Consider the following 25,079-nt stretch of genomic DNA (forward strand, 5'->3'; position numbering starts at 1 on the left):
TCCCCACCCTCCCTGTCTCTCGCCACCCAGACCAAGCTCCACTCCATTTTCTATAAGCTCCTCTTTGATGTACTCCCTTCCCCATCCCTCATCAAAGCTGGACACTGTGGGACTCCTGAGCCCATCGTCAACGGACACATCAATGGGGAGAACTACAGCTACCGGGGCAGTGTGGTGTACCAGTGCAATGCTGGCTTCCGCCTGATCGGCATGTCTGTGCGCATCTGCCAGCAGGATCATCACTGGTCGGGCAAGACCCCTTTCTGTGTGCGTAAGTATGTCATCCACTCTCCCTAGTCATGGGGCTCAGATTCAAAATGACTTTCTCCCTCTCTCTTAATTAGATTAGCTAGAGGGTTATATATATATAATTATTTTATAATTATTATATAAAATTGCTAATTTTTTTTCAAAACTGAAATCATTGTTGATTTAATGTTTTCCATTCTCTGCGTGATTAATCACTGTTTTCACCTTTATTATTTCCTTCCTTGTGATTTCTTTTGGTTTTACATTTTTGTTCATTTTCTAGCTTTTGAGTGGAAATTTAATTCATTTAGTTTCATTCTTTCATTTCTATTGAGTTTTATTGCTATAAGTGCTTAAGACTATGACATTTTCTCTCATCACTGCTTTAATTGTATCCTATAGAGTCTAATAATAAATGTTTATTATTTATTAGAAATTCTGTAATTTTGGTATTGATTTCTCCTTTTACATAGAAAATTTTTAATAGAAGGATTTGTTTCTAGGTGGAAGGCCCTTTTTGTTTTCATTATATTATTCATTTCTAATTTTATGGCATTGTATATAATATTTCTACTTCACAGAATTTACTGAAGCTTTCTTTGTGAAAACTTACTAACTTAATAGTTGGTCAATTGTTATGAATGTCCCATGTGCACTTGAGAAGAAAGGATATTAGGATGTCATGTTTTATTTATATATTCATGAGATATATCTGATTGATTATGTTGTCTATGTCCTCTACATTCTTACTTTTCACCCACTCAATCTGTTTTATTCTGAGAGATGTGCTTAAAGTTTTCTATTATTAGTGTGTTTCTATTTTTCCTTGCACTTCCTGTAGTTTCTGTCCTATAAAGATGGTTGCTGTGTTATTTGGTGCATAGATACTCATAACTAATATCTCCATTGCACATTGTGGTTTTTAGCCTTTAAAGATGACTTTTTTTGTCACTTTTAATATTTGTTAGCTTGAATTGTACTTTGCTTGATATTAGGCTTACAACCCCTGCTTTAATTCTTTTGCCTGATACACCTTTGACCATTTATTTTAGCCTTCTGATTCTCTTAGGTGTGATTCTTGTATGCAGCATAAATTGCCTTATGAGCTAACTTAACCATCTTTTTCTTTTAGTTGGTTAGTTAAACTCATTCACATATATTAATATGACTGACATGTTTGGTCTTAATTTTGCCATTTCCCATTTCCCCCACTTCTCCACCCCTGGTAACCACCATTCTACTCTCTGTTTCTACGTATTTGACTTTTGGAATTATAATATTAGTTTAATTCTACTTTTCTTGCAGGTTATTTGGTGATTTTTTGAGGTTCCTGATTATTTTTCCCTACATCCTAAAGTCTAACATTTTTACTAGGACATGCTTCAGAGTTAATTATTCCAAGACAATTTCCCCAGATATTCTGTGGGTCTTTGAATATATAGATTCAGGTCTTTCTTTATTTCCAAAGACTTTTCTTGGATTACGGTTTTAAACACTGGTATTGCTTTGTTTCCCACTATTTTTCTTTCTTCTTCATCAGCTCTGATTATGTGTATGTTGAATCTTCTTTGCCTATCTTCTCTCTCAGCCTCTCTCTCATTATTTTCACCTCTTTATCTCATTTTAATTCCCTTGGTTTTTGCCTGACTTTCTTCAGTAACTCTTATTAAATTATCATTTGAGAATATTCTTTCTTGGACCTCTTATAATTTAGTCTTCATTTCCCAGATGGTTTTGTCTTTTTCTTCTATCTCTTTAAAGCATACCATCAGTTATCTTTTATTTTCTTCCACCTTTTGTCCATTTGTGCTTGTTAGTTTTTGATTTTCTGATTTTCATGGTGTTTTTTAAAATATCTCCAGATGCTTATTTGAGAATATTTAGTTCAGTTTAGAATGCTGCTACAGTTTTCTTATGCTTCACATGTTTTGTTTTTGGTGAGGAGGTTTTCATCAGATGAAATGCTTGAATTCTTTCCTATTTGTTTCTTAAAGTAGCTTCCTATACATTTAGGTTGATGTTTTCTATTCATTTTGTGGCTTTAATGTGGTTTAGTAGTACCCTCTTCTGTCAGTGTTACAAAGTCTTCCTCTCTGATCATTTTTACTTCTTTATCTCATTTTGATTCTCTTGGATATTTGCCTTTTGTTTGTTTGTTTGTTTTAATATAAGGCTTTGTGTGTGGTAAGGAAGAGGTTGTGTGTCCTTCATTTTTGTTTGAGTGTTTTTCTTTTGTCTTGCAGAACCCCAGGTTTTCCCATCATTGCTTCTTATTCCCTTTATCACTCAGAGGATGTCACTTTCTTTTCTTCCAGAAGCAATGGGGGAGAATCACACACACTTTTATGTCCCTTTTCTGTGGTTATACATTGACATGCAAAGATTTGTTTTCTATATATTCATACATAAGATGTATTTTCTCCTTCTGGAGGTGATTTTAGATCAGTGTTAAGCCCTTCACCTGCTCCTCTCTTCTCTTTCTCATCCAGTCTTGCTCTCCACAAAAGCTTGCAACAGAACCATGAGAAGTAACTCTGCCTGGGCTTAGCGTGTATTTCTCTACTTACATATAATTTAAAGTTTGTAGCACTCTCTGGCTTCTAGTTAGGCTGCAGGCCTGGGTTTTCTATTATTTGTTCTTCTGGTTAATCTGCATTTTTTTGATTTAGGCAACCATTGTTATGCTCAGCTCCCTGGAAGTAATTTGGAAAATTCTTCACTTTTTGAATTTCCCTAAAGTGAGCCCTTATGTAAAGCGCAAGTTTTCCTTCTTAATTTTTGTAAGGCAGGTTTTTAATTTTAATTTTTCTTCTTTTGGTTTTTTTATATATGGGATAGGGCCATAAAATAATGAGAACTTGGCCGGGCGCGGTGGCTCAAGCCTGTAATCCCAGCACTTTGGGAGGCCGAGACGGGCGGATCACGAGGTCAGGAGATCGAGACCATCCTGGCTAACACGGTGAAACCCCGTCTCTACTAAAAAATACAAAAAACTAGCCAGGCGAGGTGGCGGGCGCCTGTAGTCCCAGCTACTCGGGAGGCTGAGGCAGGAGAATGGCGTAAACCCGGGAGGCGGAGCTTGCAGTGAGCCGAGATCGCGCCACTGCACTCCAGCCTGGGTGATAGAGCCAGACTCCGTCTAAAAAAAAAAAAATGAGAACTTCTCAAAAAACAGTGCATGAAATTAGTCTTAATAACTTCTTAAGGTTTACAGAAAGCAAGACCCAAGCCGGATATGGTAGCTTGTGCTTGTGGTCCCCGCTATTCAGGAGGCTGAGGTTGGAGGATCAGTTGAGCCCCGGAATTTGAAACAAGCCTGGGCAACATAATGAGACCCCATCCCAAAAATAATAAAAAATAGGCCGGGCGCGGTGGCTTACGCCTGTAATCCCAGTACTTTGGGAGACCAAGGTGGGCAGATCACAAGGTCAGAGATTGAGACCATCCTGGCTAACACGGTGAAACCCCATCTCTATTAAAAAAAAAAAAATACAGAAAAATTAGCTGCGTGTGGTGGTAGACACCTGTAGTCCCAGCTACTTGGGAGGCTGAGGCAGCAGAATGGCATGAACCCAGGAGGCGGAGCTTGCAGTGAGCCGAGATAGCGCTACTGCACTCCAGCCTGGGCGACAGAGCAAGACTCCATCTCAAAAATAAATAAATAAATAAAATAAAAAATAAAGATTCATCTATAATTCATCTATATTCAGTCACTCTTTCAGATGTGTCTAAATAAAACATATTTAGTTTCACCCAGAAGAAGAACATGCAGATGCCCTCAGCAAATTGGTGCACAATGTATACAGAGAGATTTAGGTAATAAATAATAGACTGTCGGGGTCTGGATGGAGAATGTCTGCCTGGCCTAAAGACATTGAATGTTAGATTGGACCATATTCAAAGGCAGTGAGTGAAGTAGTTAGGCACTCAGGTGTGGACCCAGATTGCCTGGGTTTACATCTCAGCTCTACCACCGGCTCTCCTGTGGCTATGTAACGCTAGGTAGGTCGGTGTACCTCACTAGGTCTCAGTCTTGTCACCTGTAAAAAGCAGGCACCTCAAAGACTACTGGGAGCATTAAATAAATTAATACACATAAGATGGTTAGACCAGTGCCTGATCCAGATGTTAAGCAGCAGTTGCTGCTGCTGCTGCTGCTGTTGTCGTGTGATGATGATGGTGATGATGATGATAGTGGTGGTAGTAATGCTGCCACCATCACGTCACAAAATCCAGGATCTCTTGCACTAAGCCCCATTCTCTCTTGGAGCACAGAGGTTTGGGAATTATCTGGAGGAGGAAAGCAAGAATAAAAGAACAAATATTTGTAAGTGTTTATTCTGCGCTAGGCACTGTGTTAGCTGCCAGTACCTATAAAGTCAAGGTTTCCAATGTCAACCAGACTCTCAAAACTTTCCAGCTGTTCTCTTCATTTCCTCAGTCAGCTCCCTTGTCCTTTCTCCACACAGCTGTTTCACAATTCTGCCTCCTTTCTGAAGACTTATATTCCATCCCTGCTACCTACATTCTCAGCAAATAACTAAGTTAAATAGTTAAGATGGCCTGGAACCAGAGAAGCTGGGTTCAAAACTCAGATGAGCCATTTAGAAACTGTGACCCTTGAACAAATCTCTTGAGTCCTCTGAAATTCTGTTTTCTGTGGGTATAATGGTGGTCCCTACCTCATAGGGTTGTGAGGATTAAGTGAGACAGTGACTGCAAGCCCCAACAATTGTTAGCTAATCATATAATATCACTTTCTATTCTGCAGAGATGATAGAAGCCATCAGACAATAGATTCTCCTACTTTCAGCTTCCCCACCCACACATCTACTGTGGGTGTACATCCATCCTTGCCCCTTCTCTCCCACCTCAGTAGAAGAATCTCTCTCCCAGCCCACAGCTAATCCTTCCACCAGTCTCTGGATCTGCTTCCCTCCTGCCTTCCTTAGTGAACTTAGTCTATTCCCTTTTTTTTTTTTTTTTTTTTTTTTTTTTTGAGATGGAGTCTTGCTCTGTCGCCCAGGCTGGAGTGCAGTGTGCAGTGGTGTGATCTCGGCTCACTGCAACCACCACATCCCGGGTTCACGCCATTTTCCTGTCTCAGCCTCCTGAGTAGCTGGAACTACAGGTGCCCACTACCACGCCCAGCTAATTTTTTGTATTTTTAGTAGAGACGGGGTTTCACCGTGTTAGCCAGGATAGTCTCGATCTCCTGACCTCGTGATCTTATCTGCCTCAGCCTCCCAAAGTGCTGGGATTACAGGCGTGAGCCACTGCGCCCAGCCAAGCTTAATCTATTCTTAATCCTCTCCTGTGTTACCATGGACCTTCCCTTTCTGTTTGCCTCAGCTTCTAAGACCATATTCAATAACGATTTTCTTAGCATCTACTACATGCCAGACCCTGTGTTAGGTGTTGAGGATTAGTATGAACTGAATGTGTCATACATCATCTCTGCCCTTAAGAAACTAGGTCGAATTGTCCCGAAATGTGCTCAAAAGCCTATTAAGTGCTCAAGCCTCATCAGGACCTCTACTTTCCTCCTAATGATGCCTTATTCTTCTGCCCATGGCAGCCTGTATTAGTTCAGGGTCCTCCAGAGAAACAAAACCAATAGGAGGTGTGTCTAGAGAGAGAGTGCGACTTATTTTAAGGAATTAACTCACACAGTTGTGGAGGCTGGAAAGTCCAAAATCACCAGTATAGGCTGGCAGGCTGGAGACCCAGGAAAGAATCACAGTTCAAGTCTGAAGGCAGGCTGCTAACCGAATTCCCTCTTCTTCCAGGGATGGCAGGCTGCCTTTTCTCTTGAGTCCTTCAACTGCTTGGATGAGGCCCACCCACATTATGGAGGTCCTCATAATCTATTTCACTCAAAGCCTCCTAATTGAAATGTTATCTCCTCTAAAACATGCCTTCACAGAAACATCTAGAATAATGTGAACTAACATTTGGCCATATGTCTAGGTATCACAGCCTAACCAAGCTGACACATGAAATTAACCATCACATGGCCATGCTGCTTGAGAGAGTTGCCTACACTAATTGCCTCCACCTCTCCCCTCATTAGCAGCAAAGACCACTTCTCTGCTCTATCCAGAAAGAAATTCCATCCCAGTCAATAGGACCTCTGGTCCTATGCCATGTTCTAGAGTGCTCAGAGCCTCTGCTGCCCAAGAGCTGCAGAGCAGGAATCTGAGAAGTGCCAGCCAAAACTTTCAAGCAGCCAGAAAGCCTGGGACCTAAAGAGAACATGAAGAACTTATACAGGGGCACCAGAGATGGCACCTGGTGGCAGCAGCTTCTTCTCCTGCTTATTCTGGTGTAGGGCCTATGGCTTGGGAATATGTGGGAAGCAGTGGGTAAGAGCCTGAACCAGGCAGAGGACACTTGCAAGTCACCAATGGTCCTATTGATGAATCCGATGGACACTTTTTCATCTTTATCTTATTTGATCTATCAGGGATCTCTGACCATTCTTGAGGCTCTTGGCTCTATGACAGTGCCGCCTCCTGTAGAGCTTTTTGCTTTACTACTTTTTTGATCCCTCCTTGGTTTCCTATAGGTTTTTTCTTTAACATCTGCCCTTCAAAAAGTGGTATTCCCAAAGGGTTTAATCCTCAATGCTCTTCTCTCTCTTTATATGAGTTATTTCTACCTTCAGAGAAGAGGCATCACGACCTTTTCCAAATCTGGTGAAAGTAATGGACCCTCTCCCGAGCTGGCTGCAAACACCCAGTGCCTTGCATATAATTTCAGGGGTTCACAGATGCTGCGATGCTTATCACTGCTCTCCCACAACCTTCTTGACCTGGCAAAGCCCTACTCACCCCTGAGATCCAGATCAGACCTCATGCCACTCCCTGTGGGACCCTCTTTGACCCACTCTCTCCCCAAAGGAGGGTAAAAGACACTCCTCTACACTGGGCTCTATCTCAGCACCAGCCCACTGGGTTTAACAGCCACTTCCCTGCCTGCCCACCTGCAAGTCTGTGAAATGAGCTTCCTGAGGTCAGAGAACATTTCATGTTCTTCTTTGTATATTCCACTCCATAGCAGAGTACCTAGCTCATAAAAGGCACTCAGCAGACATTTGATTACAAATAATTATGTGAATCGAATCTATTTTCAAAGCAACCGTGTGAAATACATATCAAAATTCTTACTTTGCAGCTATAGAAACCAAGCCTCAAAGTGAGTTATCCTTAGACCCAAAGTCAGGAAGGGGCAGAGCTGAGCTGGAAATCCTGGTCTGCTGGCCTTCATAGCTCATTCTCATCTCACCATGCCAGGCTGCTTTGAACCCATGTGGTCCACTAACAGCCTGTCCCCTGTTCTTCCTGGCTCCCTCCACTGGAGTCAGGGTTGCTACTACTGAGATTTACAAAAGAGAACTAGCCCAGAAAACACCAGATCTGGCCACAGCAAAGACTGGTGCTTCCTCATCTTACACCCCCATCACCAGTTATCACCATTTGGGTCTTAGGTGGGATCCTCATGGATTTAAGTATTGGGCAAAGAGAACATCCCTTATGGTTCCTCATCTTCCCACAAATTAAAACCCAGAACAAAGCGAGAGGCCTGGCAAAAGCCTCAGACGGGAGTTCAACCCCAGGAGACCAGGGTGCCAGGCAGGGACAAAATGGATCTAAGGGCTAAGGATCAAAGCAGAAACCCAAGCATCCATCAATCCATGCGCTTACTCATTTGCTGAATCACTCAGCAGATATTTATCACGCTCCTGCTGAATGTCAGGCACTGGTACATACACCAAGGGTGTAGGAATAAGCAAAACAAAGTCCCTGACCTCAAGGAGTTTGCATTCAGCTGAAGGTTGATAAGTAATAAACGAATACAGAAGTGCTATGGTGCGTTGGTTGGTGACAGTGCTATGGAGAGAGGTTGAGCAGAGCAAGGGACCTGGAAGTACTGGCCATGCTGGCCCACTGGGGACTAAGGGAAGGCCTCACTGACATGGTTAATTTGAGGAGAGACCTGAGAAGAGGAGGGCAGGAGTTAAGGGATATCTGCAGGAACAATGTCCTAGGCAGAGAAGACAGCAAGTGCAAAGGCCCTGGGGCAGGAACTTGCTTTGTATATTCATGAAACCTCCAAGAGGCCAGTGCAGCCGAGTGGAGTGAACTGTACCACTGGGAGGAAGGGGGAATCTGAGGGATACGGGGATAAACGTGGTGACCTGCGAATACCACATCCCTCTTCTCTTCCCTGCTCATGTCTGAGCAAAATGTTAAACAAAACAGAGTGTTAGGTGGAGGCCCAAATATTACCTCGCTCACTAATAAAGGCTAAGTTGGAAAATGGAGCTTAATGCGAGAGTAATATGGAGGCTGCTATATGAACCCAGAATGAGATGGATTCATCCCCCCACAGAGGTAACACTGCAGTGGGGCGTGCAGCCCTGCAATGTTGGGGATAACCTGCCTCCTCAACAGCTGAGAGCAGCCGAGAACATTGCTCCCTGCAGATAACTAGGTCCCTAGAAGAAGAAGGGATGCTGAGTCAAACATACCAGCTCATTCTTCCCAAGTTGCACAGATCAAAGTGCACTGACTGAACTCCCTTCCCATGGAAGGAATGGGAGGTAGTGGGTTCTCTCCAAACAGCAGCTCTGTTTCCCCAGTTTACCTGGGCCATTGGTCTAACAGGGTGACTGAACTCTACACCAGGCTTGGTTAGCATTCACTCTGGTTCTACAAGGTTGCCTCAGGAATGAGGATGGGCCTAAATCAGCTGACGGTTGGCCATCAGTATACTCAGCAATTAAGAATGGATCTGGGGGGCTGAAGGCATCAGAGGCAAGGAAAATAAGATAGCACTGACCACTCAGACCACAGAGAACCACAGTCCAGGCCTAACACGCTATGGGAAGTCATAGAATGATTGATCTCAGGTTGTCCAAGCTACAGACATATCTTCAAGGAGGACAGAATGTTCCCCTGACAATTTCAGTTTATAAAGGTTTTACAGCAAAAGAGAGTGAAGTTAGACTTAGGGCTGAACTTCACTGATGTGCGTAAGAGATGCCAGGTGAGAGGTGGATAAATTTGGAGGGGTGTGGAATCGTAGGAGGGCTTACATATCTTCTGTTTTGGTTGCAGCAATTACTTGTGGACACCCAGGCAACCCTGTCAACGGCCTCACTCAGGGCAACCAGTTTAACCTCAATGATGTGGTCAAGTTTGTTTGCAACCCTGGGTATATGGCTGAAGGGGCTGCTCGGTCCCAATGCCTGTCCAGCGGGCAATGGAGTGACATGCTGCCCACCTGCAGAAGTGAGTCACCCTTTCTCTCCCACTCTACTCCCCACCATCTCTGCCATATGTGGTTCTGTAGCTCAGAAAAAGAAGCCGGTGAATTTGTTCTGGCATCATGCTGACCCAGATAGGGAAGATGGAGCAGACAAGGGTCATAAATGAGGACTTTCTCAACCTTTAGATAGAGCCACATAAAATTTCATCATCATGGGTTATACAAGGAAAGCAAAAGTTCGTTTTATCTTTCAGGTCTTCTTCTGTACATTTCATTGAACAAATAATGTATCATTATCATATAAAGCCCCATTATTTTTTAACAGAGGTTTATTTTTCTCACATAAACAGGAAATCTAGAAGTACTATATTTCTATGCCGCTCCATGAGATCGGGAGCAATATCTTGGTCTTTCCGTGTGGTTGCAAAATGGCTGCTGTGGCTCCCTTGGAACCACACTTAAGAGATCCCCATTCTTGATGAAAAAGTAGAGGATTAAAAAGCAGAGAGCCTAAGAGTTGAGATAAAGGGGGTGAGGGCTGGGGGAAAATACACAGAGAGGAAGCCAAAGACTCAAAAAGCAGACAGTATAGAGAATGTCCTGGCTCCATTTGGAGTATTTAGGAAATAGCTTCTAACATTTTTAGAGGCTTTTGACGGCAGTGAAGCCTCAGAGAGGTTCATCAAGAGTAAAAATCCTTAAAGGCTTATCAAAGATTTTTTTTAAATACCTTCCTGCCCACTTCATATGATGAGTTTGAGACTCAGGTAAGATAATGGATTTGAAGATGTTTGGAAAGAAAAATATAGTCATGGGTTATGAATAATATTGTCATTATTCTAAAATCTTATCCTGATTTTGAGTTAAACTGCTTTGGAAACACTTTTAAGATTTTAAAGTCAAATATATCCCTCAGGATATTAATGTGTCCCTGAAATACTCATAAAAGTGATTAAAACCATTTTCAAAAGAGCCCAACCCTGTTCAAGTCAGTTGAAATGCATCAGTTTTACAATTGACAAGCTTTGCTGTGGGAGGCACATTGTGCTAGGATCAGACACATGCAGACTAGACATTCATGCCCTCAAGGGACTCATGTGTTCAAACAAGTCACAGCACAGGCTGGTAAAGTCAGCAATAGCGATTCGTGCAAGGGAGTACCAGAAAGGGAGTAATCAGTCTGGGAAGAAGTGGGAAGGGTTCTCTAAGGAGGTGATGTCTAGCTGGACATGGAAGGATGACTCTTCTGACCAGGTAACCAAGCTGAGGGGAGAAGTCCACCAGCCTCAGGACCAGCTCACCCTTCAGAAAGGGTCTGCTTCATTGCCTAGTTTTGCTCTAAATATTTTGCTATACTGGGAATCCATGCCTGTTTGGACTTCTGTTCAATTGCAGTCATCAACTGTACAGATCCTGGACACCAAGAAAACAGTGTTCGTCAGGTCCACGCCAGCGGCCCACACAGGTTCAGCTTCGGCACCACTGTGTCTTACCAGTGCAACCACGGCTTCTACGTCCTGGGCACCCCAGTGCTCAGCTGCCAGGGAGATGGCACATGGGACCGTCCCCGCCCCCAGTGTCTCTGTAAGTAGATGTCACCTGCTCAAAATGACTGATGGGGTGGCCCATGTCAAAGAGCAGTCCTCCCCTCTGTGCATGTGCGCGTGTGTGTGTGTGTGTATGCACATGTATGTGTTGCCTTACGGTGACAGTCACTCTGGCTACTCCTGGGATTTCAGATTCCTTCTTGAGCCCCTGTTGGGTGACTTGCCATACCAATTTTTGTGTTCTCACTTTCCTAGCTAGAGGCCTGGTCCCTTTCCTCTCTAGAGTTACCACCCTCTTTAGCTTACAGAGTTCCCTTTTCTCAGAACTGGCTGCCTAGTGGGACACCATCTCCCAGCTTTACCCCTTCCTTGCCCTTACAGAAAGATAGCACATGAACCCCTTCCCTTTAAAGGACTGAAGCAGAAAGGCCCTAGAATCTGGAGGCAGACCAACTTGGACTGGAATTCTGGCTTTGCTACTGAACAAGTAGTATGGTTTGGGGAAAAGTTCACTAACCTCTCAGAACCTCAGTTTCTTCATCTATAAAAATGATGCCAGTACCTATTCCATAGGGTTATTAGAGGATTAAAGAAAAAAATCTATGAAAAGTGCCAGGATAGTGTCTGGTACATAGTAGCTACTCAATAAACCATGACCACATTAATTATTGTTAGGAAAAGATATGAGGACATGTTTTTTAAAAGGGGTTTGGGAGGTGCTCAGAATCCTAATGTATTAGTCTGTTCTCCCACTGCCATAAAGAACTGCCCAAGACTGGGTAATTTATAAAGGAAAGAGGTTTAATTGACTCACAGTTCCACAGGCTGGGGAGGCCCCAGGAAACTTACAATCATGGTGGAAGGAGAAGCAAACATGTCCTTCTTCACATGGTGGCAGGAGAGAAAAAGAATGGGCAAAGTTGGGGAAAAGCCCCTTATAAAACCATCAGATCTTGTGAGAACTCACTCACTATCATGAGAACAGCATGAAGGTAACTGCCCCCATGATTCAATTACCTCCCACCGGGTCTCTCCCACAACACGAGGAGATTATGGGAACTATAATTCAAGATGTGGTTTGGGTGGGGACACAGCCAAACCATATCACCTGACATCTGGTCCCTGGCCTTACACGTCCTTATGAGAAGGCAACCCCTTGGTTTCCTGCTCTCCCCTCTGGTTCCTAAAGGTGAATCCACACAGATTTCTCTCTCCCCCATCTTCCAAGAAGCAGAGAGGTGAAGATGCACTCAAGAGGGAGTAATGGATATGCAATTAAGGCCATTCAGCAGTCCACCTACCTTTGGCAGATTATATACATTTTGTAGGCCCTCCAGTCTGGGCGACTGCATTTTTTATGCCCTCATGCCTATAGGTCTAACAGGAGCCTGGTATAGCTGCTCACTGCTTGTAGTTTCCTTGCTTGAGAACTCTGGCCTGGCCATCCAATCCCATTTATGACCAGCAAATTGTTTGGGGTCAGAAATGGACACCATGTGTGTACAGTGGTGCCAGCTGAGATTAAGAGCACCTAGTGGGCTCAAATTGTTTTTTCTTCTGGTAAAATGCAGCTTTTATCATAATAAAGTGACCATATCCATATTAACTTTTTGTCCCAATGCTTGTTTTATCTGAAGTTAATTCAGTCACATATTCAGGCTCCTCTTCTAACTCTGTTTCTCTTGCTGCTCTAATTCTAGTTCTCTTGATGCTGCTTCAGGGGAGGAGTGAGCTCCTCCATTGAAGTCTTGAACCCATCAAAGTCATGCATGAGGGTTGGAATCAGCTTACTCCAAACTCCTTTTAATGTTGCTGTTGATATAACTAATAGTTATATATATTAATATACAGGCATACATTGGAGATATTGCAGGTTCAGTCCCAGATCACTGCAATAAAGCAAATATCACAATAAAATGAGTCACACAAATTTTTTAGTTTTCCAGTATAGTCTAAGTGTGCAATAGCATCATGTCAAAAATATATGCATACCTTAATGAAAAATATTGCTAAAAAGTACTAACAATCATCTGAGCCCTCAGCAAGTCATACTCTTTGCTGGTGGAGGACTTTGCCTCGATGTTGATGACTGCTGACTGATCAGGATGGTGAAGGCTGGTGTGGCTGTGGCAATTTCTTGAAATAAGACAACAGTGAAGTCTGCCACATGGACTGACTCTTCCTTTCATGAAAGGTTTCTCTGTAGCATATGCTGCTGTTTGATAGCATTTTATCTACACAGTATAACGCCTTTCAAAATTGCAGTCAGTCTTCTCAAATCCTGCTGCCACTTCATCAACTAACTTCATGTGAAGTTCTAAATCCTTTGTTGTTGTTTCAACAATGTTCATGGCATTTTCACCAAAAATAGTTTTCTGATTCTTCTTAGGAAACCACTTTCTTCGCTCATCTGCAACAAGCAACTTCTCATCTGTTTGAGTTTGATCATGAGATTTCAGTAATTCAGTCACACCTTCAGGCTCCACTTCTAATTCTAGTTCTCTTGCTACTTTTACCACATCTACAGTGACCTCCTCCACTGAAGTCTTGAACCCCTCCAAGTCATGTGTGAGAGTTGGAATCAGCTTTTTCCAAACTCCTGTTAATGTTGATATTTGGACCTCCTCCCATGAATCACAAATCTTCTTAATGGCATCTAGAATGGTTAATCCTTTCCAGAAAGTTTTCAATATACTTGGCCCAGATCCATCAGAGGAATATACTATCCATGGAAGTTATAGCCTTATGAAATGTGTTTCTTACATAATAAGACTTGAAAGTCAAAATTATTTCTTGATCCATGGGCTGCAGAATGGATGTTGTGTTAGCAGGCATGAAAACAACATTCAATTCCTGTACATCTCCAGTTCTGTTGTACAGGAGCTCTCCATCAGAGCTCTTGGGTGACCAGGTGCATTGTCAATGAACAGTATTATTTTGAAAGGAATCTCTTTTTTCTGAGCAGTAGGTCTCAACAGGGGGCTTAAAATGTTCAGTAAACCATGCTATAAACAGATGTGCTGTCATCTAGGCTTTGTTGTTCCATTTATAGAGCACAAGCAGAGTAGATTTAGAATAATTCTTAAGGGCCCTAGGATTTTCAGAATGGTAAATAAGCATTGGCTTCCACTTAAAATCACCAGTAGCAGTCATCCCTAACAAGAGAGTCATTCAGTCTTTTGAAACTTTGATGCCAGGCATTGACTTCTCTCTAGCTATGAAAGTCCTAGATGGCATCTTCTTCAAACAGAAGGCTGTCAGTGGCTCATGCTTGTAACACCAGCACTTTGGGAGGCTGAGGCGGATAGATCATGAGATCAGGAGATTCAGACCATCCCGGCCAACATGGTGAAACCCTGTCTCTACTAAAATACAAAAAAATTAGCCAGGCATGGTGGCGTGCACCTGTAGTCCCAGCTACTTGGGAGGCTGAGGCAGGGAAATTGCTTGAACCCAGGAGGCAGAGGAGGTTTCAGTGAGCCGAGATGGTGCCACTGCACTCCAGCCTGGTGACAGAGCAAGACTCTGTCTCAAAAAAAAAAAAAAAAAAAAGCTATTTTTTCTACGTTTAAAATCTGTTGTTTAGTGTAGCCACCTTCATCAATTAGCTTAGCTAGATCTTCTGTGTAACTAACTATAGCTGCCATATCAGCACTTGCTGCTTCACCTTGCACTTTTATGTTATAGAAATGGCCTCTTTCCTTAAACCTCATCAGCCAGCCTCTGCTTGCTTTGCACTTTTCTTCTGCAGATTCCTCAACTCTCTCAGCCTTCATAGAATTGAAGAGGGTTAGGGCCTTGCTCTGGATTAGGCTTTGGCCTAAGGTAATGTTGTGGCTGGTTTGATCTGCTGTCCAGATCTACCTACCTTCTATGGTAGGTGGATGCCAAGGACAACGCTAAACATCCTACAATGCACAGGACAGCCCCCTACAATAAAGACTTACTCAAACTTTCTCCATATCAGCCATAAGGCTGTTTCATTTTCTTATTCATGTATTCACAGGAGCAGCCCTTCTAATTTCCTTCAGGAACTTTTCCTTTGCATTCACAATTTGGCTAATGGTTTGGCTCAAGAGGCTTAGCTTTAGGGCTGTCTCGGCTTTCGACATGCCTTCCTCACTAAGCTTTTAATCATTCCTAGCTTTTGATTTAAAGTGAGAGACGCAACTCTTCATTTCATTTGAACACTTATAGGACATCATAGGGCTATTAATTGGCCTCATTTTGATATTGATGGGTCTCAGGGAATAGGGGCACTCAAGGAGAGGGAGATAGACAAGGAATGGCCAGTCGGTGTAGCAGTCAGAACACACACAACATTTATCGATAAAGTTCTCCTTTTTATGTGTGCATGGTTCATGGCGCCCCAAAACAATTGCAATAGTGACATCAAAGATCACTGATCACAGATCACCATAACAGATGTAACAATAATGAAAACCTTTGAAATATGGTGAGAATTACCAAAAGGTGATGCAGAGACATGAAGTGAGCATGTATTATTGGAAAAATGGTGCTGTTAGGCTTGCTCAACACAGGGTTACCAAAAACCTTTCATTTGTAATAAACACAACATCTGTAAAGCACACTAAAGCAAGGCACAATAAAACTAGGTGTACCTGGCCAGGCGCGGTGGCTCATGCCTGTAATCCCAGCACTTTGGGAGGCCGAGGCAGGCGGATCACGGGGTCAGGAGATCGAGACCATCCTGGCGAACACGGTGAAACCCCGTCTCTACTAAAAATACAAAAAATTAGCCAGGCGTGGTGGCGGGCGCCTGTAGTCCCAGCTTCTCGGGAGGCTGAGGCAGGAGAATGGCATGAACCCGGGAGGTGACGGAGCTTGCAGTGAGCGGAGATTGCGCCACTGCACTCCAGCCTGGGAGACAGAGTGAGACTCCATCTCAAAAAAAACAAAAAAAAACAAAAAAAACTAGGTGTACCTGTAACTTATAACCGGCTTCCTTCTTTTAGTATTGGCATGATTTTTAAATCATTTTATTTTTAACTGCTCTCCATGTAAAAAGCAGGTAATTGTGATTTTTAAATCCTATCTGACAATCTTTTCTTTCAGGTGGAAGATTTAATCCATTTGCATTTTTTCTTTCTTTTTCTTAGTGAAATATAATTCACACACCATAAATTCATTCTTTTCATGTGTACAATTCAGTGATTTTAGTGTATTCACAAGGTTGTACAAGCATCATCACTGTCTAATTCTAGAACACTTTTCATCATTCCCAAGCAGCCCTTAAAAGTCACTCCCTATTGCCCACCCCCACCCCAGCTCCTGGCAACCTCTAATGTACTTTTCTGTCTCAATTTACCGATTCTGGACATTTCATATAAATGGAATTATACGTGTGTCTTTTGTGTCTGGCTACTTCCACTTAACATAAAATTTTCAAAGTTCACCCATGTTTTAGCATACATCGATACTTTATTCCTTTTGGCCAAATACTGTTTCATGATATAAATATACCATATCTTGTGTATCCGTTCAACAATTGATAGATGAACTGGGACTATTGTGAACATTTCCACTTTGGGACTATTATGTTTCCATTTTATAGCTATTATGAATTATGCTGCTTTGAACATTTGTGTATAAGTTTTTGTGTGAACACGTATTGTCAATTCTCTTGGGCATATACGTCGGAGGGAAATTGCCAAGTCATGTAGGAATTCTATGTTTAACTTTTTGAGGAACTGCCTAACTGTTTTCTAAAGTGGTTGCACCATTTTCCATTTCTACCAGCAGTGTGTGAGGATTACAATTTCTCCATATTCTTTCCTATGCTTGTTATTGTTCACCATTTTTATTATAACCGTCCTAGTGGATGTGAAGTGCTATCTCATTGTAGTTTACATTTGCATTTCTCTAATGACAAATGGTATTAAGCATCTTTTATGTGTTTACTATGTAACAGATCATAGTGACTTAATGCAACAGCCATTTTCTTGCTTATGATTGGCAATTCTGGCAGGATTTAGTGGAGACAGCTCATCTCTGCTCCACATGTTATTGGCTGTTGTGGCTGAGGTGGACCTAGAAGATCCGAGATGGCCTCACTCACATCATGGCGCTGGCTGTCAGCTGGGGCATTGTGATTGTTCTCCACGTGGTCTCTCCCCTCATTTGAATTCTTGTCATTTGGTAGTCTCTGCCAAACTTCCTTACATGGTGGCATGGTACTCCAAACAATGAAGGTAGAAGCTGCCAAGCCTCTTAGGATGTAACTTGGCTCAACATCACTTCCACCATGTTTTGTTATTCAAAGCAAGTCACAAGGCCAGCCTGATTCAAGGGGAGGGGAAAGGGAAAACAGGCTCTACTCCTTGATGGAAGGAATTGTTAGTAGCAGCAGTCTGCAGATAATCTACCATAAGCATTTAGAACAATGTTTGACCCATATCAAGACCACACTGAGAAGTGAAGATACCTATTCTTATCATCCCAGTACCAACCAAAATTCATCATCAGGGTCAGCACTGGCGAAACCCAGGTTTTACCACTTGGTCACCTGTTGTGGTCTGCCTCCATGCTATGCCCTGTGTCCTTTCGGGGTACCATGTCTACAGGGATCTCCTACCAGACTCCAAGATTTAGTCCAAGTCATTATCATCTCTCCTTGAACTACTGCAACAGCTCCCTCTTTCTTGTACCACCTGGTCCTTTCTCTACACAGTAACCAGTATAATCTTGTTAAAATGTAAATCAGATTATATAACTCCAGTGGCTTCCCAAGATGCTCATAATAAAATCCAAATTTCATGCCATGATCTGGCTTGTAGTGACCTCTCCACCCTTGTCTTCTTCCATTCTGTCCTGGCTCATTCCAGTGCAACATCCCTGGCTTCCTTGCTGTCTCTCAAACATGGCAAACTCACTCTGGCCTCTGGCCCTTTATACCTGATGTTCCATCCCCCATGATACTCTTCTCCAAGATTTTGTATGGCTGGCTTCTTCACATCATTCAAGTCACTTCTCAAAGTCACTTGATCTTCCCTGATGACCCTGTTCAAAAATAGCACCTTCATCTCATCCCAGAACACCCTTTTCCTGACACAGCTTTACTTTTATTGATAGCACCCCCTGGAATTACCTACTCATTTTCTTACTTGTAATCTCTCTTCTCCATGAGAATATAAGCAAAGACTTTGTTCTCACAAACCTGCGGAGTGCCTAGCACATGACAGGCACTCAATAAATGTGTGTTGAGTAAACGGGAGAATCTTAGAATCAACTTGTGACAAAATCAATGGGAAAGCCAACCCCAGTGATGTTGAAAGCATTGCCCTGCCCTCGCCTAGACATCTCAATTCTGGTGTTCTAATCGTGTCACTTGTTTTCACAGTTATACTTCAGTACTTTAGTAAAGGGAACTTGCATACTGTAGGGCACAGGTTGGGGACAACTGATGAGGCAATTGTACGATGTAGCTGGAAAAGGACTATAATTGGCTCCTGTTCTGGAATCTGGGGCCAATGAAGACAGTCCAAGGGTGACAGAGCTCCCATTTTTGTCTTGTGTATACTCTGTGTACCACCTTCCTGCCCAGAGATATCTTGAGTATGAGGAAATAGGGAGAGGTAAGCACAAGAGACAAGAAAGAAAAAAAATCTAATGTTATTGTGTATCTGCTACATGCTGAACAGGTATTATTCCTCATTTCTTAGATATGGAAACTGTCCACTGAAGTGGATGGGCATTGTCTGCCAATGCCAGGTGGGTGTGTCAGCAGGAAGTTTGCTTCAACAGATACCCTTGGGTTTCTCTTCTTCCCTGCCTCCTGCTTCAAGAAACCTAGCATGGATTGTGTGATGGTGATCCATCCCTGTGCAGAGTCACTGAGATGTTTGCTCTTCCCCCACAGTGGTGTCCTGTGGCCATCCAAGCTCCCCGCCTCACTCCCAGATGTCCGGAGACAGCTATACTGTGGGAGCAGTGGTGCGGTACAGCTGTACTGGCAAGCGAACTCTGGTGGGAAATAGCACCCGCATGTGTGGGCTGGATGGACACTGGACTGGCTCCCTCCCTCACTGCTCAGGTATAGTGCATAGCATTGAGGAAAGGGCTCCAATGGAATGCTTGACTGATGGGAGGTGGACGAGCCCCCAAGGTGTGAGAGTGATTAATGGATGTGAGGGAATCAGACCTCGGAACCCTTATATCTTCCCTCACAGGTAGAGAGCACAGCGAGACAAAGTCCCAATGGAGCTTTATCCTCTGGTGGGCTGAGTCCAGCTTTATCCCCTCAGTCAGCTCTGACCATGCCCAGGGATTGCAAAACTAGGAAGGGCACAACTTTTTAGGTCAACCTATGGCCAGAATCCTGTCCAGATACTTGGTTTTATGAGTTCCTGGGGACAGTTCAAGTCTTTATGATGAACTCAGGTCCAAGCCCACTCCTGTACTCTTTACTTCTCTGTTTCAGACTCATAGGCCCCAGCTTCCTTCCCTTTCTTATCACTGCCCCTCAACTTGTCCTATGTCCTGGCTACCTAGTGGGATGCAGTCTTCTTCCCTACTGCCTTGAAACACCAGTCCCCAGACTTTTCCTATTAAGTTCATTTTACTGCTAATGAGGACACTGACAGATGCTATCAAAATAGCAATGTAGAGAACTGCCAAAGGTCCTATATCCATAGTATCCAAACCAGAAATGAATGTGTAATGTCATATAACAGAACAAAATTTTGCAAGTGAATTGTCCTGCTAATAGCAGAAACCACGAAGCTAAAATATTAGCACCTGGCAGCTTTGTCTTCTTTGAGGGGGGCCTGCCTGGCCCTAGGAAGGGATTCCATGTTGCCTGCAAGAGGGCAGCTGCTTGTGAAGTTGATGCTCCTCAGAGGGCCCACCTTGGCATTGAAATTAACCCCTAGCCCTTCCCATGCCAGATCCCTTCAGAGGAAAGGATCATGACCTCCTCCTAGGATCAAGCCTTCTCCTCGATGTGGGACCTTACCCATAAGATGTGCCACTGTTCTTGAAGTTTGACATTCCCAGATAAGCCTGCCTCCCAAAAGTTAGGTCACTGCCAGAATATTTAACGAGATATTCAGTAGATCTCTCCAGAAAGAAGAGAGTCCCAAAGCCACTATTTCAAAGGGCTGTTGGTTGCCCAGGAAATCCCAGACACATCACTCTATATGACCACCCAGGACTTTGGCCTCTCACCCCTATTAATCTCATTAGTCACCTAATTAAGGAACTGGGCAGGACCATATAGAAGCCATGATGACTCATTTAGCTGGGCTAGAGGAAGGCCTGTTAACTGCACCCTGGCTTATTTCTGTTTGGACATCTGGTGGAAGTGATAGGCAATACAGCATGAGAGGACAAGGGTCATGTACATTGCCTCTCCAGCCTCCTGGAGCTCTCTGAAAACAGAATTAGAAGGGATTCAATCTACACGAAGGCTGGACAATGAGTGAACCTTAAATCTCTTGGATGAGAACGTGAGGGATGAGAAGAATAGGCGATGAGGAAGTAACATTAGGTATATACCACAGATCTAGAGATAGTTCCTCCCTTTCTGAAACAGATGTCATCTTTTGCAGTGACATGTCCTGCCAGTCCTATGAAATACACATTCATGAATTCCAGGTCAGAGTTTTTAGTCTCATTGTGTGCAAGCAGTGGACCCAACTGTTGCACAACAAAACCTCCTAAGTCCTTGAGTCATACACCACTGGGCCACCAAGGCTATGGAGAGATTCCTGGAGTTTGAGACCTACTTCAGGAAGTTTCCCACCTACATCTACACTGTCATTCTGTTTGCCTCTTTGGCAAATAGTTGCCAACTATCTGCTGTGCCCCCATGGTGCAATATCCTGTCCAGACTCCCTTCTACCACTGAACTAGAAGCCTCCAATACTGTAGTGGGGGCCATTCTGTCAGAAAAAGCCCCTAGGACTGAACACCATTGTATTAGTCTGTTCTCATACTACCAAAAGACATACCTGAGACTGGGTAATTTGCAAAGAGGTTTAATCAGCTCATGGTTCTGCAGGCTGTACAGGCTTCTGCTTCTGAGAAGGTCTCAGGAAACTTAAAATCATGGCAGAAGGGGAAGCAGGCACATCTTCACATGGCTGGCAGGAGAGAGAGAGAGCAAAGTGCGACACAGTTTCAAACAACCAGATCTCAGGAGAACTCACTCACTATTGCGAGAACAGCAAGGGGGAAATCCACCCCATGATCCAATCACCTTTCACTAAGTCTCTTCCCCAACTTGGGGATTACAATTCAACATGTGGTTTGAGTGGGGACACACAGCCAAACCAGTTAACCATCTTGTGCCTATTTTACAATAGTACCGGCTTCAGCTGAGGTCAGCTAGCCAGTGTGTGGGTCAGAGCTGCTCACCATCAAGATTGTTTCCAGGGAAACCCAGTTCTGCCTGTTGCGTGAATTACATGGAAATCTTCAAAAGATAAGAAAGCCTAGCCAAATGTGATGAGCTCTTTTTTATTAATGTTTACATTGAAGGTTGAAAATGAATCCCCCTTCCATGGTGGGAAGCAGAATGGAGAACATGTGGTTACGTAGTGTCTTACAATCTGAGTCTAGACTAGAAAAGGGAATAATCCCAAGGCTGAGAAGTGGAAGAGACATAAATGGCAAGTGGTGAGATACACATGACTTAAATATTTATTGGCTCCAGCAAACTAGATGTGGTCACTCAGATGTTACCATTTGATGCCCACACATGGTTACATGAGGAGATAGATTCCATGACAGTTGTAACTTTATCTTTTCATGCAGTTGTCATTTATTCCGTAACTTTTCTCCTCTTTCCTCATGTTTACCATGGCCTGGTCTGGTCTAAGGACATCTCCTACACATTTCTGTATCATGGAATGTGTTGGTCCTGCAGGGGACCGTAGATCTTGTGGCTTTGTCTCTTGTTCTCTACCCTTCTTCACCCCTTGGGTCCTTAGAGGTCTCTTGAGTGGGTTTGCACAATACCAGAAGCCAGAGAAATGCAGGAATGTAGCAAGAGGAAAGGGGTGGAGCAAAAATGAAATAAGAGGGTCTGAGATGTTTATTCTAGAGCTCACCTGTATTGCATAATTTGTGAGTAGCGAATCCTCAATGAAAGGCCCAGCATCGATCACCTTGAATATTTATCATTTCTTTGTGGTGAGAACATTTAAAATTCTCTTCTACAGCTACTTGGAAATATACAATACATGCATGAAAACATCACCTCATACCCCATAAATATATACAATGATTATTTATCAATTAAAGATAAAATGAAACTTTTTAAAAAGTAATAAATAAATAAATAAATAAATAAAGGCCCAAGATCAAGATTCAAGCTAGGCAGTTGAGAAATGAAGCTATGCTAAGGAGTTTGGACTTTATCCTGTGGGCACTGGGGAGCCAGTAGAGATGTTTCTGCAGGAAAAAAATTTTTGAAAAAAACAAAAGGTCAGCTGGTTAGTGATTGTTAAGATTAGAGGAAAAAGTAGAAGATGGATTCGAGGGAGAGTTTACAAGGAGGGGACATTAGTTGGGAGGCTCTTGCAAAAGTTCAGGCAAAAGAATGTTGAACGTCTAAGCTAAGACAATGTCACGGGAGAGGAGATGGGACTACAGAATCAGCAGGTGTTTGTAGGGAAGAGGGAAAGGGGAGAAGGAGGACCTGTGGCCAGTTTGGATCACTGAAATTCCAGACTGGCATGGGCCACAGAGCCTTTCCTCTGCCTTCTTGCTTCCCCTCCCTGTGTGGTTCCCGGGAACTTACCCATGGCCTCAGATCTTTGTGTTCTTCCATCATGGCACAGGGAGACAGGAGTATGTGCAGGTACTTGTGCTAGGCCTCATTCATGGGACCCACTGCTTCCTCTTAGTCACATCCCAGTATCTTTCTCACCTGCTTCTCTACTCCCTTTGCTTCCCTGAAAAACAATGGGGTTTGTGTGGTTCTGGTCCATAGGAACTAGCATGGGAGTTTGCGGTGACCCTGGGATCCCGGCTCATGGCATCCGTTTGGGGGACAGCTTTGATCCAGGCAGTGTGATGCGCTTCAGCTGTGAAGCTGGCCACGTGCTGCGGGGATCATCAGAGCGCACCTGTCAAACCAACGGCTCGTGGAGCGGCTCGCAGCCTGAGTGTGGAGGTAATGTATGTGACCATTCTGCTTCTCCCCTTTGCCCAGTCCCAAAGCTCGCCCCTGCTCCTGCTCTTATTCCCAGGCACCTGCCCTCACAGAGGAAACTATGGCCCCATTTGAACCCTCAGCCTGGCTGATAGGGACTGCAACAGAAAATTCATGTGCATATTCATTAGTATAATCAAAAGACAAACATATTCCCACCCTCACCTCAAAAGGGAAGAAATAAAAAAAAGACTGAATTTGACTCACTATATCCTTCATTTCCCATATAGTTTCATTCAGCAGCTATATGCCAAGTGCTGTGGAATGTGCTGGGGACACAGTGGTGACCAAGATGGACATTGCCATGGTCTGGATGTTTGTGACCTCCCAAAATCATAGGTTGAAACCTGGTCACCCAGTGATAGTATTAGCAGGCGGGGTCTTGGGAAGTTGTTAGGTCATGGAATGGGATTAGTTATCTTATTGAGAAAAGAAAATACCTTAGAAAGCTCCCTTTCCCTTGTGCCATGTGAGGACACAGCAAGAAGGCACCATGTCCAAGTCTGAACAGACGGAAACACACATCTTGCTCTCCTGGGGCTTACAGTCTAAGAGAAGAGGCTACATGAAACAAATATTCAGTGTGCCAAAAGATATACAAATCCAATTTTAGAAAACTCTCAAAGTAATCTAGGCCCTCAGTGATGTTGCCTGAGGTAGTGCCAGTGGGATAAATTATCATTTTTCTATATATTCCCAAGTTTCTGGGGAAAAAAATATATTTTTTAAATCTCTCTCTCCTCTTGCAGCTGGTCCCCAAATGTCTCTGTCTCTCTCTTTCTAAAATACAGCCTGCATAGTACTCTCCTAGGCAGGAAGCAGGTTTAACAGCTGAGAGTAAGGTTGAGTGAGAAGATCTGGAAGAGGAAGGAGATGATATGAAATAATCATCTAGCAAGATACGAGTGGAATGGAATTGGAAAGTGTGTAATGGCCGGGCAGCACTGAGCGCTCACTTAAGGTGGAGGATCATTAATTTAAAGTGAGAGCAGTCAGCATGGGACCGTGTTTTTGTTCAAGCTCATTTTGCTACCTAGTTGTGGGCACAGAGCAGATAGTGCATTGGGTACAGAGCTGGAGATTTGCCAAGCAACGAAGACATTGGCAGAAGCAGCAAGGGAAAAGAGGGTGAATGTGAGGCAGAGATTATGATGGATCTTGGCATTTAAGCTGGGTAAGGAGGGAGCAGATGTTTGAGTGGAGTAAAAGGCAGTGAGAAAGTGGTAGGATCAATGGATTACAGGTCGCCATAGGATGAAATAATCACCAGAAAACGAATTCCAGAGGGAGGGAGCTGAGGGGACAAGAGGCAGTGGTTAGAGAGCAGGCTGCTGGAAACTGAGATTGTGGAGTAGTCCTGCAGAGCAAGGGAAGATGCGCTAGCCCAGGGGAATCCAATCTTTTGGTTCCCTGGGCCCCACTGGAAGAAGAATTATGTAGGGCTACACATAAAATACACTAACACCAACAATAGCTGATGAGCTGAAAAAAAATCACAAGAAGGTCTCATAATGTTTTAAGAAAGTATATGAATTTGTGTTGGGCCGTATTCAAAGCCGCCCTGGGCCACATGCAGCCTGTGGGTTGCAGGTTGGACAGGTTTTCTCTAACCCGTCACCACCAGGGGACTCCTGCCTAGGAAATGAAACAATGGAGTCGGAGCCCTCTCCCACTTGTGTCCCCAAAATCCTGCCTTTTCTGCGAGTGCTAGTTGCAAAGTTAGTTTCTATAGAATTTTGCAGGCATAGCAAGAGAGGTTTGTGGCATTGGGAGAGTGTAATGCAAGGGAGAATTTAGTATATTCTCACATATGAATGTGACCCACATCCACA

General features: G+C 43.5%; 1 protein-coding gene across 11 annotated transcripts in view; it reads left to right on the plus strand.

Moving 5' to 3' along the window:
• Positions 1-25,079, plus strand: part of LOC105495216 (CUB and Sushi multiple domains 2) — a 656,530-nt gene that overhangs the window by 599,812 nt on the left and 31,639 nt on the right. For 10 of the 11 annotated variants that reach the window (XM_071096465.1, XM_071096467.1, XM_071096468.1 and 7 more), the window contains 5 exons: positions 98-271; positions 9,372-9,545; positions 10,918-11,106; positions 18,949-19,122; positions 23,026-23,208. In XM_071096465.1, the coding sequence (XP_070952566.1) occupies positions 98-271; positions 9,372-9,545; positions 10,918-11,106; positions 18,949-19,122; positions 23,026-23,208 (894 nt within the window). Of the gene's footprint in view, positions 1-97; positions 272-9,371; positions 9,546-10,917; positions 11,107-18,948; positions 19,123-23,025; positions 23,214-25,079 lie in introns of all 11 variants that reach the window. The other variant, XM_071096472.1, reaches the window with a different exon arrangement.

Source organism: Macaca nemestrina, chromosome 1 (assembly GCF_043159975.1).
Source record: "Macaca nemestrina isolate mMacNem1 chromosome 1, mMacNem.hap1, whole genome shotgun sequence".
NCBI lineage: Eukaryota > Metazoa > Chordata > Mammalia > Primates > Cercopithecidae > Macaca > Macaca nemestrina.